The sequence below is a fragment of the Sarcophilus harrisii genome, chromosome 4 (genome assembly GCF_902635505.1).
Source record: "Sarcophilus harrisii chromosome 4, mSarHar1.11, whole genome shotgun sequence".
NCBI lineage: Eukaryota > Metazoa > Chordata > Mammalia > Dasyuromorphia > Dasyuridae > Sarcophilus > Sarcophilus harrisii.
In genome coordinates, this window is record NC_045429.1 from 175160361 (window position 1) to 175181852 (window position 21492).

A 21492-nucleotide genomic window follows, 5' to 3' on the forward strand; every position below is an offset into this window, starting at 1 on the left:
CTCTTACCATTTAGTGAGTTATTCTGAAAATTCTAACATAAGTAAGGCATCCCCTAACCTCATTGAGATTGCATTCTAAAGGAACAAAATAACTAGTACTGGAAAGGGAGTAGTATGGAGATGTCTGGGAAGAAGAATGGATAAGGATTCTGGATAAGAAAAAATTTTAAAAAATAAAAAATAAGAAAATATTTTGAAAACATTGCCATGTACACAGCAGAACATAACAAAGGATTCAAAATATAAAGTAATTGATTTCCATTTCTTTATAATAAATAGTATGCATTGTCCATCTTTTCTTTACTTCCTTATAGGTTTTCTTTTGTTCTCTACTGTATACTTTATACTTTACTTTTCCCATTTCTCCCACCCCCCCACTGAGAAGGCTACAGTTAAGCATGGTTACACAAATAAATACACATGTGCACACACACACATATATATATAGATGTACATATATCTATAAATATTCACATATATACATATATACATGCATACACATATATGTGAAACTGTACTATGCTTATTTACATTTATCCTCTCTTTTGCTGAAGATGGATACATCTTCTTTCATAAATCTACAAATTTTCTAAATTTTCTAAACCCACCAGCTCATCATTTCCTACAACACAGTAACATTCTGACCTTAAACTCTCTAGTTATTTTAAATAGTCTAAAACAATATTGTTTAATATGGTGTATGTATAGTGCAGCTTTCCTATTTTTCATTATCAATTAACTCCATTCTAGCTTGAACTTTGTCTGAGATGATTTCTGACTCCTGCTTGCCTTTTTTTACACAAATTCTACTCCACTTTTAAAAGAAATTACCATCCCAGTGTAATAAATAATACTTCAAAGCCTTTCCTCTGCCAGTTTTCAGGTAGATTTTCCTAATAAAGTAGAATAGATTTTCACTGAACTAACAAGTTTCATGTTGCTTTAAGAAATGTCCATATCACTATTTCCCCCATTTCTCTATTATTTATTATAACATTTTTCCCTTCCACTTCTTTTACAGGAGCTTCAAAAGAAAAAGCTGGGAAGACTATTTCAGGCTTGAAAGAAAAAGGTAATTAAATAAATTCAATTTAAATTCAGTAACTAACCATTTTAATGAGTTCAATGTATTCTAGCTAGATCTTACATGGGTCTGAAATGGCTGTGTTTCATTCAATTAGGTAATAGAAAATATTATTGTTATTGTTGCTTTTTCTCATTACCATTCATATTCTTTCCCCTCCTCTAGTAGCCATCCCTACAACAACAACAAAATAGACTCTAAAAATATAATATTCTTACTGAATAGAAGAAAGAGATGATCTAGATAAACATCATGATATAAAGATATAATAGAAGAAGCCCACCTGGTTTCTATATCTAGCCTAATCCTTCATTATCTATAATATACTGATTATTTCACTTTAGGTCTCAATGTTCTAAACTGCATCACAAGACAGTTGGACTGATGCTCTCTAAAGTTTTTTTTTTTTATTTCTATTTTTTTTCTGTTTCAAATCCTTTTAAAATAGTAGATAATATTTCCATTAATATTTCATTAGGGAATTTTAAAAAGCAGAATGTATTCCATTAATCTTGAATTGTCACATTCTTGAGTTAAATCTTGACCTCTGTGCATTATTCTAAGTATCTGAATATTGAAATTCATCTAGTATTTAGCATTCCTTAGACCTTATTACATTGTCAAAGATGCTAACATGACCAGACAGAAGAGCATAATCAGAAATTTATTCACACGAAATGGTAGTTGTAAATACATTCAGACAGACAGACTAACAATGGACTTTTCATTAACTTTTAATGTGATTTTTCTAAAGTTCTATTGCTTTTTAAAGATGCAAAATTCTCAATCCTTGCAAACTATAAGCTCTTCTTGTCTTCTCATTTTATATAATTCTTGCCCAAGATTTTCTATAAATCATTTATATATATATATATATATATATATATATATATATATATATCACCTTTTAAATAAGATTATATAACTTTATAAATTCTAGTCCTAACCTACTCATCTAATCCTGTCTCTTATACATTCCTCAAATGTTCTCCGGGCTTTTTTTTCCCTCAGGCCTGTGTCATATCCTACAAAAAATATTATTTTTCCATGCTTATTTCAGTAATTATAATTGCATTCATATTTTCTCCTCAGCAAGCATGTTCTAATCTCTCTCTTTTATGTATATTTACCTTCTCTTTTACATTTCAGGTCAAGTTCTACCTCCTTTTTGAAGCTTTCCCTTACAATTCTAGTTCTCATTCACCTCTTTCTCTTCTTTGTACTTGTCTTCCTCTATGCAGCTAAAAACAAAATTGATTTTGTTTCATTACTCATCAACATTACTTTTTTTGAGACTCAGCTTTCATACCATGTGCATCTAATTATCTTCTATTGCCTACTTTTGTTCCTATATTTTGTACATATCTTTTAAAAAATGTGTGTCCAAGAGTTTCTTTGTATCCACATTGTCTTTGTAGGTGAAATCTCTCTTTTCCTTATTATCCAAATTATTTTTCTTCTAGTCTTCAGAATTTCATTTTAAAGAAATTTTCCCCACTCCTAGTTTATCTTCCTCTATAGAATTCCAAATAACTAAGTTGTGTATCAGGCTATATTTGGCTTTCCTATATTTCTATGCTACCTTGAATTTTGGAGTGGAAATTTCATTTAGAAATACAAGAAGTAATATCAATCAACTAAGATCTTAATTTAGCAGTCAGTCTAGGAGGACAATGATAAGCTCTCAGTAATAAAAAAAAATCTGAATGTAAAGAAAGAAATAATTCTGTAGATAAGATAAAGGAAATATTCTCTAAAAAAAGACACATAAATGGGTACATTAGGAAGTTATGGGCCAGCTTGGGGGTTTTTGTGTGTTAAATATTGGAAAGTAAACAAAAAGTATTATAAGAAAAAGAAAGCTGGGCATATTCTATCACAAATACTAAGATGAGGTAGTTAATTTAAAGATTTTCTTCATATTCATTTTAACTACAATAACTCTTAATTCAAAGGAATCAAGTTCTCTTATAGAATTTTCCACTTTTTTGAAGGATGAAATTATCATTCGTTCAATACCAAAAATTATTCTGCTTTTGCAGATAGATTTCCAACAAATGGTTTAAATAATTGAATCTCCATTGCTATAATATTATGTCTTTGTACTGGATCTATATTTCCTGTACTTATGTATTTCCTTTTTATACTCTGGATGATATGTAGTAAACTCTGATGACAATATCACTCCTCTTCCTATGCCTGCTCATTATGCCAATTTTCACTACTATGCTTCTTCCCCAAATTTCCTCACTTGAGTATTTTTCCTAATATATAATATCTTCTCACACATTTGCAATTAGCCTATTTTGTTAACCTGAGAAGTCAAATTTGCCATTTTGGATTAAGATATCAACTTAAATTATTTTATTACCTGTACTTAGTACCCAAACACATAAATCATGATTATTTTGTTAAATTTTACTGTTATGAATTATCTCTCTACAGCTTCTTCTTGCATTATAACTATTCTATATGTTTTCTACCTATTGGAGCATATAACAAATTCACCCTATACAAAGTATAAATAAAAGAAAAAATATTTTTGATGGCAAGTTTTTTCAGTGTTTTCATTTAGAGGTAATATTGCATTAAATGTATCAAATTTAAAACTCTACAAATCCTGAACAGTGAAGTATATAAAAATGTAGAACGATCATTTAGCCATCCTCCAAATAAAAAGCAAAGTGGATCAAAATGTATAGTGCCCTGATTAAGAGACGTAAGTGCAGAGGAAACCCAATAAATATTTTTGTATACACATGCACATACACATACTACACAAGAACTGGCACAGTCCATTGATAATAAGCTGGAGCCAATAAATTGAGTAAGGAAAAGAAAATTGAATTGAATAACATTTTTAAAGTTCATCATCTTCAAAATTTTTGAAACTTCATGAGTAGTTAAGGTTTTAAACCAGGACATTAAATGTGGAAGGTGCTGATAGTACTTAAGTGTTTCAGAATAAACAACAAACTTCAACTCCAAATGCCAAAAAATTATTTAAAATATGAAGTTATCTTCCCAGACTTACCCTAAACTGAATCAAGGTCCTTCTTTATCCTTCTCTTCAAGCCTACAGCCTCCCTAGCAATATTCTCACTCATTGTTCCAATTCCTCTGATACCCCCTATGGTATCATTTCTGCTTCTATTAAGCATGCTTAACTGAAGACAGACTTAGAGATTCCTAGTGATTTTCAGTAACCCCAATACAGTTAGGGCACAAAAATTTATAGGCACAGCTTTGATGATTTTTATTTAATTTCTTTTTGCTTTTTCATCACCTTTATTTCTGAGTATTTTCATCTCTACTCTCTACCCAGAACGCTATTTATTCCTTGTAGCAAAGAAAAAGAGACGGAAAAATTATAAAAGGTCAGCCAAACTAAAACTGACAGTGTATATCACATTGTTTAAATGATAACCAACAACTTACTGTAGCAAAAGGCTATCTGTTTGCTACCAGTGTTGTCTATATGGATGCAATTATGGAGTAGCATGATTTCAAAAAGAATTAAAGTTATAATTTATGCAAAGTAAAGTAGAAAAATAAATTGAGGCATGTGAATATACTCACCGATGATAGCATGCAGAAAAAGTGGCATAAAAATCTTCAAGGACAAGGAGATGAGCTAATATGTAAATAAGAAGAAAGGAAAGAGGTGCATTGTTTGAGAAGTCAAGGTATTGAAGATACTAAAAAAAAAAGCCAACAACCCAGAGGAAGACTATAGCACATGGAATAGATGCTCTATCATTTTTAAATGACTTGGACAATAATCTTATAGCATGAAAACTCATAAAAGAATTACAGCATGAAAAGAAATGGAAGGAGCTCACTGATAAGCTCATGAATCTATAAGAAGTATCCCAGTATTTATTGGATCACAATTTGAGGTTTTACTGGTTATTTTAGTTCAATATACAATTTCTGCCAATTGCATTATATAACCTCTGTAACCAAAGAACAACAACAACAACAACAACAGTTATTTGGTGCAGAGGATACAGTGTCAGACCTGGAATCAAGAAGATGTATCTTCTTGAATTCAAATGCTGAACAACCACACCACCACATTTTCTGCCATTTGCAGTATATAACCTCTGTTACCAAAAAAATACAACATATTGTTTAAAGCACTTAGCTTACATAATTTTTGATTTACGAAGGTCCAAAGCAAGTTCTCATTTACATTCAAATAGCTTTAGCTTCTGGAAAATGACCTGTCTTTCCTGGCAAAATTTTGATGATTTTTGAAAATGTATGGATGCTTTTCATTCCTTTCATATGTGTAATTAACCTTTATTTTTAAAAAATAAAAGGGATATTATATGTTACAATATTCTAAAAGGTATAAAACATGACTTCTAAAAACTATAAAAGCCTCTGCCCATCATGCTGTGCTCAGAATCCAAATGCAGCTGTTTTGCTTGCTATTTATTACTGCCACCATCCACAAAGCATTTCTATTGAATTCCATTATATTTCTCTGATGTGCAGTGCTTCTATTGAGAAGAAAGAATGTTCTACATATACCCAGCTCTTTGGGAATCCACCTATGTAAATCCACTGAAACTCATGCCAGTATAATTGGCTACAATTTTCAAATACAAAAACGGAAAGGTTATTCCATATCTTAAGGCACATTCTCCTATTGTATCAGTTCCAACACAGAATGAATTAAGCACATGAGGAAATAATATTATGTCAGGCTTATAATAGTCTCTTTTCCTAGAAAGATAAGAATCCTAAAGGACAAAAACTTATATGAACCAGACAAACATCACCTACTCTCAGTAGTGTCACTGGAACTCTTATCTAATTTATTAGTCTGCCAACACTATCTACATGATTCTATATTACACTTATTTTCTAAGCTGAGAGCTAAGGATTTAACCTCTAGCAAGTACACATGACATAAAATAATTGTAATGACCTACCTATTACATTGTCTTTGGTATTTATAGTTCTGTTAAGGCAATACAAATTATCTCAATGCTAAAAATTTAGATCTAGATCTAGAAAAAAAATAAAAGGCTTAGAGAAATAAATATCTATTTTATAGGTTATTATGAAAAAAATGTTTCTTGAAACAATAGAAATACTGAAGAAAAGGCTTAAGATCAAAAGAAGAAAAAAAGTGATTCAAAGAAGTAGATCAATTAATGCATGAATGAAAGGCATTTATTAAGTGCTTAGTGCAGTAATGTGACTCAGTGGATGGAGAGCTGGACCTGGAATCAGTTCTTCTTCCTCAGTTCAAATCAAATGCTGTATCCAAAAAGAGTAAGCATATGTTTAGTGTTTTGCTGTTTAATATTTTAATTAATGGCTTGAATGTACCCAGAAATAGAATCCTTATTAAATTTGTGATTGATGAAATCTTGGAGGATAACTGAAATATTTGATGGCAGTGTCAGGGTGTGAAAAGATGTCAATAGGCTAGAATATTAGGTAAAGTCAAATATGTGAAACTTAAAAGGACAAAAAATGTCAAGCTCTATACTTGAGTTTTGAAATCAATTTCTCAAATACTGGATGGAGAAAAATGGCTTCCCACCCCACTTCAAAAAAAAAAAAAAAGATTTTTTGAAAAGTATATTGAAAGGTCAGTAGCAGTCAAAGGAGTAATATATGGAGGAGAGGGGAGGGAAGGTAAACAAAGCAAAGCCTCAGATGCCAGAATTAGGATAAAAATAATCTTATTGTACTATGCTCTGATAAAGCCAAACCTGAAGTATTAACTTCTACTAGAATAATCACTTTGTAGCTATATAAGTTATGGGTTGCCCATGCCAACATATTAATGTATCATCCATAAAGGATGTCTAAACATATAGACAGACAACTTCAAGAGAGGGATTGATAAGTATTTCTGGAATCTTGTCCACTACTCTCTAGGGAAAATTGTAATCCCTGACTCGAGGGAGCAGGATAATGGATTACAAAACTGACTACTCTTCTCCCTGAAAAGAAGCACTGGACTAGAATTATATGTATCTGCCACCCCTTGTCCAGATATTGATAGTCAAGAGACATAAATTGAGCCAAACAAAAAGTCATTTCCATACTTACTCTCCATTAAAAAAGAATGTTACCCTGAATTTATTCACCCCCAGCTTTGTCCTTTATACCAAATGCAGGTTACAAAAAAAGATCATCACAAAGACCAAATTGTAAAATAAAATGCATTTAACCAAAAAGATAGCAAAGAAAAATCAAAAAGTTCTATGGATTAGAATATCTCAAAAAATAATAATCTCTCTAGTTGGGAGTAGATCTCACCTTAAACAGAGAGATCAACCTCTATTTTGACCAGAAGAGAAATCCCCAGTTTCTCAATCTCTCTCTGTCTCTCTCTGTCTCTCTGTCACTGTCTCTTCTCTTTTCATCCCTCTCTCTCTTCCTCCCTCCTTTTTATCTCTCTTTCTTTTTTCTCATAGAAGGACTATCTAACCTCTCCAAAACTTGTCTGAAAAACCATTTGTATGTAATTTATTGTGATTGAGCATTACCCGGTCATGCACAGTCTTTATTTCTTAAATTTATGTATCTATATATAAATTTCAAAATCTATTTTGCCAAAGTGTCAGATAATACTAAAATCATTTGTCATTTAAAAAAACACTCTTCTTGAGAAATAAAAATGTGCACTGCCTACAGACAGATATTCAGTTTCATAATCTCAGTGTTCTTTGGATTCTTCATTCTCCCTTATAACACATATCTTATTAATATTATTCCTATTGCCACAATATCTTTTACATCAAACAGCTTCTGACTATGGGTACAACTACATTTGTGTTCATGCCATCTTTCCTCTCACCTGTACTTAAGTGTATCTTTATTGAGGCAATATTCACTAACCAAGGCTGTCTTACAAGACTTGGTTTTGAGGTCTCTTCTCTTTTTGCTCTACAACATCTCAGTTGGTGACCTCATTACCAAAAAATGGATTCAATGATCTCTATGTAGATGATTCATGAGTCTATTTATTCATTCTTTATCTTTCCAGTTCCTGAAAAATAGTATTCACTCTGTCAGTCATTAAATAATTTAACTGTCTACTATTGCCAGGCATTGTGCTAAACACTGGAATTTTGTAAATATACTGGGAATGCAAGGAAATTAGAATCTAATGTAGGAAAACTAAACAGAACAGGGAGCATAAAAAGGAGTTCCAAGTGAACGGCAATAATGGAAAAATCCAAAGAAGTCCAAAAGAGTATAAAGCAGGAACTGACAATATTTGAAGAGATAGCTAGCTTCTTAAAAGAAAACTTTTAAGTCCCTGACCCTCTAATCAAACAGAATAGATGCTTGTTAATGCTTTTAAATTGATTTGACTTTGACTATTGTGAGAACCTCTTATTAGGTCTTTCTTTTCCTATAATATTATTAAATGTTTTTTTCTAAAGCAGAATGTCTAAAAAGTTACTACCCCATTCAATAAATTCTTTTGACTACCTATTGTCTCTGGGATTGAATGTTTACTTTTCTGTTTGTCATTTAAAGCTTGCTACAACCAGGCTACAACCTATCTTTAATAGCCTTATTGTACATTACTTTCTTTCTTGCATCAATTTCCCATCTCTGTGCTTTTGCTCTGGCTAAGCTTTAATACCCAGAATTTATTCTTACTTTCCTCTCCTAGAATTAATTGACTTTTCCCTCTCCAACTACCAGTGCCTCAAAAACTGAAAGTAACTTGTATTTATTTTGTAGGTAGGATTTCTATATGCTTCTTTATGTATATATTGTCTTTCTTTGGGAGCAGGTATTTTTCATATTTATCACTGAATTCCCTGTACTTAGTCCAATCACTGGTATATGGTAGGCACTAATTATATAATGAATTAGTATATAATAACATTCATTATTTTAAATACTAATACAATATAAAAATTCAAACAATTTTTTAATCAGCACTTTGTCTCATTATAAAATCTTTTAAAAATTCGTATTTTCATTCTTTTTTTTACTAAATCAATCTCATTCCTTGATACATATGTATATGTTTATACACATATATGTATGTGCACACATATAGTCTTTAGTTTCTAATAAATGTTAATTTGTTTCAGAGCCTAGTAAAAGGAAAGAAGAAAAGGCTACAATATCCCTAAAGGACAAAGGTAATGGTATATAATAAATTGTAATACTAGATTGATTTTCTAATCCATAGCAAATTCTTCACTAAGGTATTTTATCATTTATTCCTTAATACCTGAAAACCTTAGCCTTTCTCTATCCTTATATGCTTTTAAGCAAACATAACAAGAGTAGAATTCTTCTCTTCATCTTCCAAACTGTAGCAAAGAATGCCAAAAGGAAGAAAAACATTCTTTTCCCCTAAACTTTAATAGATTCATAATGTCTTTGAAATATATCCCTAATCTATGACTATAGAGGTACCATAATACTTTCATATGATTGTAAAGCTGGAAATTACCCTAGAATTATCATTTCCATTAACCTTATTACAGGAAAGTAACTTGCAACAAGACATGAAGTAAATCCACATAAATCATCAGCATTCCTACATTATACAACAAAAACGTGTAATGACTATAGTAAGAGATACCCCATTTAAAATAACTCTAGAAAGTATAAAACATCTGTCAAACAAACCCAGGAACTACCTAAACAAAATTATTAAAAACAGATTTAAATAATTAAAGAAATTAATTTTAATTTTTTGTGGGAAGGCAGGACCAATGTAATAAAAAAAGTTTTTCCCTAAATTAATTTATATACTCAATGTTATCCTAATTAATTTACCAAAAACTATTTTACTGAGTTAGAAAAAATGACAAAAGTCATTTGGAAGAACAAAAGACTGAAATTATTAAAGAAGCTAATAACAATGTAAAGAAATAAGGTTTATCAGTACCATATCATGTTATATTAAAAGAAAAGATTATTAAAAATAATCTGGTACTAGCTAAGAAATAAAAAAAAAAATGGAACAGACTAGAAATACAAGTTACAGTAGCAAATGGCTACAGTAAACTTGTGGTTGACAAGTTTAAAGGTTTAAGATTTGGGAGTAAAAATTTATTATTTGGTAAAAAGCACTGGGGAAACTAAAAAAGAGTCTGGCAGAAATTGGGCATAGACCAATATCTTATAAAATTTACCAAGATAAAGTCAAAGTGGATTCAAGATAATATTGGTCCATGTTCTTCAAATAGAGATATCACAAGAAAATCTGAAGAACATGGAATAATATCAGCAATCATATTTATGGAACTGAAAGTAAATTTTGAGAAAAGAGTATGGTATAAAATAGATAATTTCAAATACATTAAATTAAAAGGGGGTTATGCAAATAAAATAAATGTAGCCAAGAGCAAAAGAAAGGATAAAAAGAAATTGAGGGGAAATTTTATAGACAGTTTCTCAGATAAAGGTCTCATATGTCAAATATATAAAGATGTTTGTGAAATATATGAGAACAGGAGTCATTCCCCAATTGATAAATTGTCAAAGGATATGAAAGTAAATTTTCTGATGAAAACAAATATAAATTTATAGGTTTATGAAAAAATATTTAAATCTTTATTAGAGAAATATATCCTGAAACAACCTTGTAAAATATTGCAAAGTCATTTTACACCTATAAGATTAGCTGAAATGTTTGAAAGGGAAAATGACAGATGTTAGAGAGGATATGGAAAAAATGGCACACAATTTCACTGTTGCTGGAGCCATCCCAACCAATTTTGGAGAGCAATCTGGAATCATGCCCAAAGAGTTATTAAACTGCCTATACCCTCTGACCCAGAAATGCTGCTACCAATTTATTTGCAAATATAATTATAGGGAAAAAAGAACCTATATGTTCTAATATATTTATAGCAGCTTTCTTTGTGATGACAATGAATTGGCTCTTGTGAGATGCTCAACTGTAGAAGATTATCTGAACAATTTGTGGTATATAATTGAGATGAACTACTACTATGCTATAAGAAATGATCAATTTGATTTTAGAAAAATCATAATGAAGTCATTTTGGCTATTATAAATACCAAAATTAGCTACAAAAGACCTATGAATGGAGATGATAAATAGAAATATGCATAGAATGATTTTACACTTAGATAAATATTTGTTTCAAATGGTATTCTTCTTTAGGGCAGAAAGTGGAGGAAAGAAGCAAAAGGAAAAAAAGTTATATGATAACTTTATATTTAAAAGGAACAGTAAGTGGTAGATAATAAATTTGTAGTTTCATGTGCAATCATCCTTTTTCTATTCTACTCTATTATGGACACTTGTTTTACTTCTTAAGTTCAGAATAAAATAAATATATGTAAAATTTTTTATTAAACACTCAAATATTTTTTAAAAGAAAGGAACAAAATCTGCCCAGCTAATTTATAATGACAAGCAGGATTAGAAATGAAATCTTCTAACTCCAGCCCAGTGTTCTTTCCACTTCATTTACTGCTTTTACAACTTTCTTGTTAAAACAGACTTTGTTGTTAGAAGGTTTGCCAGGGAGTATTATCCCTTACAGCATAAATATGCAAGTAGAATCCCAATGTATAAGTTACTATATAATCAATCAAATAGAATTTACTGACTACTTAATGCTATGCTAAGCACAACATAATGTGTGTTAATCCTTTCTATGGCCTTCACAAGATATAGATTTTGCATTTCATTAACTCAATATAATGAATAGTTTACTAAATCAGTCTTAATAAAATGACTAATTCTAGTTTCATAGTCTACTTTGTCTATGGTTTTTGTCATATATAACATTTTTCAGTATTTTAAATTATAGAAATATGGCCTACATAAATATAGATGTGAGTCACAGAATCTGAGAGTTGGAAAGCATGTCATTAGTATCTGGTCTGATCCTCATTCAGCATGAATTATCTCTATAGTATCTGAAGAAGGAGATCATCAAAAAATTAAAGGAAAAATGCTTCACAATCCTTAAAGCTCTATCAAATGAGTTGCTCAATATATTTTGGAACAAAGCAATCTGCTTTTTGAGGGCTGTAAATCTTATTTTTTCCCTTATTTGAGCCAAAATATACCAGTTGCTATTAATTTTATTCTCTAAGACTGAGCCTAATAAAATTTAATTATATATGACAATTCTTCAAAAATTTGAAAATACTGATTGGTGTCCTTTCAAAGTCTAATTTTCTCCTCCATTCATTTCAGCTTATTTTCATATATCATGGTTTGATGTCCTTTTGCCATTTTGGTCACTCTCCTTTCAATCAGCTCCAATTTATCAATGTCTGCCCTATACTGTGGCACTCAGAACTGAACAACATATTTCAGATGTAACCAAGCAGAGTAATGTGTAGGTAAAACTATGGTCTCCTTCATTGCAAATGGAACAAACATTAAGTGTCTATTGTGTAGCAAATTCTGAGAAAAAACACAAATATTGCCAATACAACTTGCTATATTACTGCTAGAGACAAAAAGGGCCTTTAATATAAATCACTATTCCAAATATAAAGCATTATATCAATCGCATCTTATTATCACTATTTATAATATTGTTTCCTCTTGTTTGCTGGAGTTGATATAGCAATGATTATGTTAGGTCAATAGTCTGATGTTATTCTTTTATGCTTAAGATATAATAGACCTGCACAGATAAATAAAATAGCATTTTTGTATTAATTATGTAAAAATATTGAGATACAACTATATTTTCTGTAGATGACTAAATGAATCTTTAGAACAATTCCCATATCAGATAATCATAATCGGTGGGAGTTTTTTATGAGATTGATTATTTTTTATATTTTAGAAGTATTTTTATTACATTACATATAGATTAGAGCCTATAAAAACTTAGTGTTGAAGACTTTTAAAATAGGGATTAATATTTTATTTTAGCAATTGCCAGCTAGAGGTTCATCTGTGATCATCTTCAAGTTTCTCTACAGATGTGTTTTGTTGTTTAATATCATTATTAATTTGAGATTTGTATTTGTAATACAGGTATTTTTATTATATTCAGTAAGTTTCTGTTTATAATTCTGGTTGCCAAGGGGTGGTAAATGTTGCAACATTGCACACTGATCTCACTGAGTAATCCATCCTAATCAATAAATAAAAGCTCCTTAAGAGAAATCTTTGAATAATTTCTAGTGGCTATAACCTGGTCCTGAATTTCCATTATAAATTCCTCCATTAACATGGTATATGTTCATGTGGATGTCACCATTGTGAGCTTTTTAATTATGCTTTTGAGATAGTCATTTCACAGACTTCATAATCATCTACTGATTTTACCATCTTTTGTCAATTATTAAGTTATTAAGAAATGTGAGCAAAAAAATCAGTAGATAATAGCAACAACTGTGTAGAATGGGTGGTAAGATCATAACATGGACTTTCTTTTGGAGACTTTGCTTCTAAAAATATATTTTAAGGTCCCATAAGACTTGTTTTGACTGCCCTGTAATACTATTGACTCATATTGACTTTATATTTAACACTGGTTATTTCACAGATTTCTACAATTTTTTTTTAAGTGTTATGTCTTTTAGTGCCTTGGGAGGATTTGATAGTAAAGACTCAACTGTTGTCTGAGTCACATTGAAAATTTCATTTTTTACAATAAAAACTCTTCTTGAAGTACATATATACAAAAAAATACATAGATGTAGACACAGATATATGAACATGCACATATATGTGCACCAGAAGAAGGAGAGAGGAAGATATATAATAGGGAGGTTGTGGAAAGTATTGAATAAAAGTGGCAGATAGTATGATAGAGGTTACTTAATTGTTGTGCTCTGAAGTAGTGTATGTCCTTATATAAAAAAGTACTCTTTAGTAGGTTTATATTATTATTTTGAAATTAAATAAAATTAACATTTAGTTAAATCTCAGGAAATAAAAGATGTTTTCTGAAGAGTGATTGTCTCCTTGTAATAACTAAGAAATAAGAATTAATTCTGCTTTACTTCAAATAGTCAAATACCTAAATTTTTGTAAAGAAATTCATCACAATATCTGAATTATCCTTTCTCTTAGCCCTGAATTCCTCATGTTTTTGTATTCCTGATACTAGTAATACAGATAATCTTGGGCAACATTAAATTTATCTTATATTTAACAGACTGGAATTCTCCATGTTAAGAATTTTTACAATGTGTGAAATGTCTCATAGGTAAATATGTTACCAGTTTCATTACACAGTGGTTGAATTAGAGTGTAAACTAATTACATTCTCCTATATTTACTTAGGCACTAATCTATTTCCTGTGAATTCTTGATTTTCAGTAGCACTATATGAATGTTAATTAACCTTTACTTGTTTGGTTAAATAACCATCAAAACTGAAAGGGTTAAATGGCTATTAGAAGAAATTCGATTCTTAGGTCGTGGTGAAACTACATTACTAATTTAATATGATTAATTCAAAAATGAATGCAAGAAAAGAGAATACTCTTGCAAATATTTATTCATGGCTACATACTACAAAACAAAATATTTTACAGAAAAGTGAATTTGAATGTTAAATTCAAGTTTTTTCTAGAAAACATTTTTACACATATACATATCAGAAACATTAGTGATTGATTCATAAAACTTATTTTTTCTGTATCTACATGGCAGACAGGATTTGAATTAAATAATCAGTCAGAGTAGAGAGGGAAGGCATCTTACCTGTTGCATATGTCTTCAAAGTATATTATCATTGTTCTATTTATTCCCCTTCTTCAAAACCAGTATTATCAGGACATTGACTGGAGAAATAATTTCCCATTTCTTGTCCAAGCAGAAAGTGAAAATGACTTTCCCCTTGCCCTACTTGGGTTCAAGTCATATATCTGAATTATTCTTGTTTTGTGTGCTTTTGTAATTCATTTTTAATAAATGAGGCAATTGTCTACACTATTTTCCACATCAGAAAATTACCTACAACTATCAAATTACAGATCCCACTATGTACTAACGGTACATATCTATTTTAAATTCTACAGTGTTATGTAATGAAAATGATTATAGTAGTATTATCCTTAGTTCTCTTTTATACATAACATGTGTCTCTGACCCCTTCACCTTCCTGATTAGCTTAACACTTCAATTTGGTCACCTACTTTTTCTTTTGTCTTTCCACATCAATATATTTAGCAAATCTGCTTGATTGTCTGCTGCTCTGTTACTTTTTCATTTGACAGGCCACAGTTGCCTTATAATGTGGACCTTTTCTTAAGAAAGTTGAATTTTTAAAAGAAAATGGATCTTTCTGCATTGGAATTCAGTACTAATCAATTCATCCATGATTTACTTTATTTATTTAGCTATTGAACTTGGTTTCTTGCAGATAATCAGTCATATATCTTTCACAATGATTAGATAAATGTTGGATTAGTCATAATGGTATGAAATTTGCATCTTATTCTAATGATTTTCACTTTTTATCACATTATATAATCAGGGTTTAACTACTTTCATTATGAAAATAATAGTGATTGAACCATACCAGTAGTAGAGCAAAAAAAAAAAAAAAAAAAAAAAAAAAAACTATCATTCTGATATTCTTTTCATTGAATTTTATAAATGTGCTTACTCTTTATGACTATAATATCAACTTCATTTTCAAATGATCTTAAACTATGATTAAACTTTTTCAGAATTCAGAAGATCTATACTCCAATGTTAGTTAAAAAAAAAAGTCCTGTATCAACCCCCAAAGGAAGATTGCCCCTCAAAATCATACGCCAATTCATTAGTATATCTCAGCTTTCTTAGGAGAAACTAGCTAAACTTGCCTTACAAATATTAAAAAAAACTTAAACACAATGAAAATCAGAATTGATATATTGAAGATTTGTATTTTTTAATATTTCATCAGCAGTATTGACCTGAATAAGCAAAGAAAAGCATGGGTATTTTGTATTTGGGCAGCACTGAAAGATAATCTTGATAATGCACATTCAAAAAAATCATTTTCTACTTCATCAGTGCTTCTAAAATTGGCAGTGCAATTGTGCTTATATAACAATTATTACAATAGAAGAAAACCTGTAATGCAAAGTTCAAAAGAAAAAAAGATAAAGGCATACTCAAAGGACAGATAAAATACTCTCTATTCTAGACATGCTTGGTTGAAAAAAATCATCTACCAGATATCTTACCAGATGATAATTATTCATATTGTATTATGGAAGATCTAGCACTCACACAATTTTAAAGCAGACTTAGGTTCAAATGGGCTGGGCTTTGATGGCTTATGGGTTGGAGAGTATATAACTATATTTATATCTATAGATATAAATATGTATTTCCATATATATCCATATCTATAGATTTATATATATAGATAATTTATTCCATTACACTAAAGGCAACTGATGGGATTTGACAATTTATTAGAAAAATATTATTCCTTTCACCCTCTTGCTGTATGAAGTTACTTTCAGTGAACTTATGTGACTTTAGTTCTTAATTAAACTTCCTTTCTTTAGTAGGATAAATGGTACTTTACCTAGTATATGCTAATAACACTGTAAAAATTCCTTTGCAACCAGAATTCTTAAAATAAGCTTATGGGCCTTTGTCTCAGGAAATCTAAAATGAAAAGTTTATTTTTCCATCTTTTTGTTAAAACTGCCAAATTCCACTGTGGCAACAAACATTTATTAAATCTTTCCTTTGTGGAACAAGATACCCTAGAGTTGGGGGGATATAAAGTTTAAATAGGTCCTAGCCCTTAGCTTTGAGGAATTTATAGTCTAGCACATGGTAAAATACACAACATTACAATAATCACTATTATTTCATTATTATCCCAGTTTTTATATTATTATAATGATTTTTATTATTATTACTATTATTAGTATGACTTGTATTTCATCCTTGTGGAAGACATTTCCCATTGAAGCAGAGTAACAACTCAAGTATAAATTAAAATCTTTGAGAGTTGTCTTTAAAAATAATAAGTTAACTATTATTTGTAATAGAGACAAATTAGAATCTTTTGCAATAAACTCAGAGGTGAAAAAAATAAAATAATAAGTTAAATGAAACAGAAATATATATCAAAATCAGGAATACATACTGTATAACATAGTCTTTCCATAATATCCACAGTTATATGGTACATGAGTTAGATTTTTTTTTTTAAAGTGTTACCTGAAATCTGATGGGAAAACATGTTGCTAATTAGAGTTACTAGAGATGCCTCTGAGTAAAGACCTAGGAAACTCCTCCAAATAAATACGTAATTAAAAGTTTTCATTTAATTTACAGCAAAAGAATATTAAGCTTAAAGATAGTGCTATATACTGAGCTAGTTATTTAAGGGAGAAGGCAGTACAGAATTTTATTTACTATAAATACCTCAATTTAATAGAGTTAAATGATGTATGCCTAATGATTATTAGATTATTGAATCCTAAACTTACATGTCATTAGAAGAATGAAATAAAACAAAAAGTAAATTTTCTTTATATACACGTTTGATCATTAAAAATTACATTCATGTTAGCTACTGTTGCTAAACATACTATTAATGAAGTCAAAGTTAAGTATTAAATGCTCATATGATACAATTCTTTTTTCTAACAATGGACTTTGCTCCAATTTCTGATTAGTTTTTATATTGCATATCACTGGTTTCAATGGAATAAAAGGAAGAGAAGGTAGATTGATCAGTGTAGCATATCACCACTCCTGGAGAATCAAATCCCACAAAATTCAAACCAGTGTTTCTAATAATATGATCATATTGTTTGTTAATTAAAGACAGTATATTCATAAAGAAAGACCAGTTTAGTTCTTTTCCATATCTTAGGTTTATAAATCAAAAAGGAAAGAATACTTATAGTTGAAGGTGCATCAATATTCTGAATCATTAATAAGGACTAATGATCCCTCATTTTACAAGTAAAAACATGGAAACTCACTTTCTGTTTTACTGAAAGTCTGTACCCTTTGCTAATGACTATTCAATGTACTAGTACTTTAATGTACTACTAGGGTGTTTAAGGGAATGGTGAATTCAGTCACCAATTATTATCTTTGACAGAGAGCTCAAGGAGATAGAAAGACTGGAGACAAGGTAAGGCTAATAAAAGATTATTTCAGAAAAAAGGAAAATGAAGATCCCCAAATTATAAATAGGTTATCTTATCTTTGGGGGAATATATTCAAATATATCACCAATTAGTGTATATTAACTTTGACTATAGGTAACATTGCTTTAAAAATCAATTTATTTTGCAAATAGTGAATCAGTGCTTCTTAATATATATTTCCCCACCACAGTGATAGGGAAATTGATAAGAACAAAATTATACTTCTGTTTGGCATTGATTTTTTAAGGATCTTGATTCCATCATATACAGTATTTTCCTTTATGTTTTGAAATACCACAATCACCTATACTATGCTTTAAAGGGTGTCAAAGTCAAATATTTGGGTATTTTGAGATCATAGAATATAAAAGTTAGATGGGACTCCAGAGATCATCTACTCTAATCTCCACCTTTTAGAGAAAATCAACCACTCAATCAAGAAGCATTTTTATTAAGTATCTTATGTTTGCCAAGTACTCCTCTAGAGGCTGGGTTACAAAGAAAAAATTTAAAAGACCCTATAGAAATAACATTATATAAAAAGAGATCCCCTGTACACATATAAGTATTTATAGAATAAATAAAGATAAATTAAAAATAGCTTGAGGAAGGAGATCACTACCACCTGCATCTGAAGGATCTGGAAAGGTTTAAAATAGAGAGGAGGGAACTTTAAAATCCTGAAGCATATAAAGAAGTATACAAAACAAAACTGAGAAAGCACTTTTCTGGGAATGAGAGATGTTACAGAGACAAGAAATATGCTATCATTTGTAAAGAACAGCAAGAAAGCCTGTTTACTTCAAATTTGAAGAGTTTATGTTCAATCTTAAAGACTACAAAGAGACACCAAAATAAATGAATAGAAAAATGATATGAACAGAACTGAATTTGAGGAAGCAGATTTTGGTATCTTTGTGGGAGAAGAATTCAATCAGTTGATGCATCTGAAAACATTTATTATGTATTAATTGTTATTATTATTGTATGCTACAAATCAAGGATACATGCGTTTAAAATGGGATCATATTTGCTTATAGATATCCTATATTGTACCTAAAGATTGTAGTGAACAAAGGAAAACTGATGACCAAAAAGCAGTTATACAACGAAGGTTATATAGAGCTGGACCAGAGTTAGGCTCTGCATAGTCTGAGCCTAAGTACAGCAAAGAAGCATGTAGCAGTGGTGGAATTATTCTTTGAACTCACTCTTGTTGTTCCTTATTTCCTGAGATTTATGTGTTGATTTATAACTCCTCCTTAATGTTTGCTTGATACAGGGATAGTTCAATTAGTGTCTATTTTAGTGTCTTGTCATCCCATTTGGCATAATTACAGAATATTGCAGTTTTCAATTCCTTATGATGGCTAAGCATCATTCATTCCTAGGCATGCAATAAATATAAATTTTTTTCTGGTTGTTCTTATTATCATGAGGAGATATCCTTGCTGAAAGGAACTTGGCTGGAGAAACTGACTGCTAATTCAGAGTATGATCAGATCAGGCAATAGGAGGAAGTAGGAGTCAAAGTACAGATAAACATGAATCAGGGAAGAACCTAGATGAATATTATAAGTTTGCCAAGTGCAGACATGGGTCAGATGGCTGGCATGAGAAGAGTCAAATTCAGGAGTGTTTAAGGCCGCTGATACAGGTGATAAATCAAGAATAAATTCAATGATTTCTGGTCCACTGGATTATAATAATCTTTCTGTAAATATTCCTGGGAGACAAGCATCTAGGTTCACCTTGGGGGCTTCCCTTAAATTCCCAGGCTTAGACTTTGCTCATACTTCATTTGGACTCTCTAGTTGCTGGACAGGAACTGTTTTTTTTTTCCTTAGTTGTGAAAACTAAGTACTTAGCACAGTGTCTGGCACATAGTAAATGTTTAATAAATATTTGACTTTTGGTTGAAGGAACAAAGTAACAATGAAAGTGAAAATGCAGTGTTGCTTTGAGGAACAATCTCCTGTCTCTCATCTTTTCTCCAGACAGTAGCCACAATAATTTCCGAAAATACAAATAAGATTATATCATATTGTCAAAGAACTTTCATAAGATCTCAGACCTAGGAGCTTTTAAGAAATAGTCTGTTTATCAAGAATCCTAACAATACAGGATTATAGATTTAAAACTAGGCAGGAATTAAACATTATCTAATCCAGCCCCCTCATTTTACATTTGAAGAATCGGGAGTCTCAAAGAATTAAATAATTCTTCTAATGTTATACAACTAGAAAGTAGAAGAGTAAAAAATTAATAATTAGGTCCTTTGACTTCATCTATAGAGTGTGTTTATTTTTCTACTGCATTATTCTGCCTTTCTTTAAAGAGCTATTTGATATAATTGACTTAGCTTGGTATACACTAGTGTAAGAAAAATGCCTAAGAACATTATCATGTGATGTAGAAATCATGTCCACCTGATAATTAATGACCATTATATTGGATTGTTTGTACTAACTACATGTAGTGTGAATAAATCTTGAAATATACACTATTTACCAATTAGGTAATTTATCAGTATACAGTATTTTAAAAGACAGAGCTTTAATCATTAAGTGGGACCTTTAAGGGCTTTTTTTCTAATTTTATTTTTTTTCTCAAATCCAGAAAAACCTTTTTTTTAGCTGTTCTTATTACCAGAAAGAAACACTTTTCTATTTTGCATGTTCTGACATTGTATTTGGAGTGAGGATTTCCTAGGTTTGATTTATGCCTCAGAATCTAACTTTTGGTCCTCATCAAATTATTTCATTTCTCTTTTCCTCAGTTTCCTCTTGGGTAATATGAGAAGATTGGACACATGGTGGTTAAGATTTCTTCCAGTCATAAAAAATATATAGTCCTAAAATGGTGTAATTTAGTGTACAGTAATCTTACTCAATCTTTCTTTTTATCTGGGTTCATAATCCCATAGCTTACTCTCATGAATTTCTTTTCTTGCTCTTTATCCTTTCCTAATGACTCCCTTTATAGAACAATCTGATCCAAACCTTCAAAATAATCTCCTTTAAATTCTTTATCCTAATTTTTGTGGTCCCAGTTTTGAGGTTTTGAACTTAATTTCTCTACATAACTCCTACATCTATTCACATTAATAATTTCTCTTCTTTCTTGCCCCATTCACAAGTCTTACATTGTGGTCTGTACTGAAATACAACATCTGGAAAGTAAGGTTCTTACATAAAACATGAGCATATGTAATGCCCCAAATTTTATCATTATTAATTTACCCCAGTAAAATGCCAGATGGAAATGCCTTCACATCTACGTATAACTGTGAAGGGAGGATTTTACCAAGAGAAAAACTTTAAAATA

The 21492-nt window shown here is 30.3% G+C and overlaps 1 protein-coding gene across 1 annotated transcript in view; it reads left to right on the forward strand.

Annotated features, from left to right (window-relative positions):
- The window catches only part of LOC116423596 (triadin-like), a 116739-nt gene that overhangs the window by 47395 nt on the left and 47852 nt on the right, over positions 1 to 21492 (forward strand). The window contains exons 6-7 of the mRNA XM_031968596.1: positions 1022 to 1072; positions 9172 to 9222. Of these exons, the coding sequence (XP_031824456.1) occupies positions 1022 to 1072; positions 9172 to 9222 (102 nt within the window). The remainder of the gene's footprint in view (positions 1 to 1021; positions 1073 to 9171; positions 9223 to 21492) is intronic.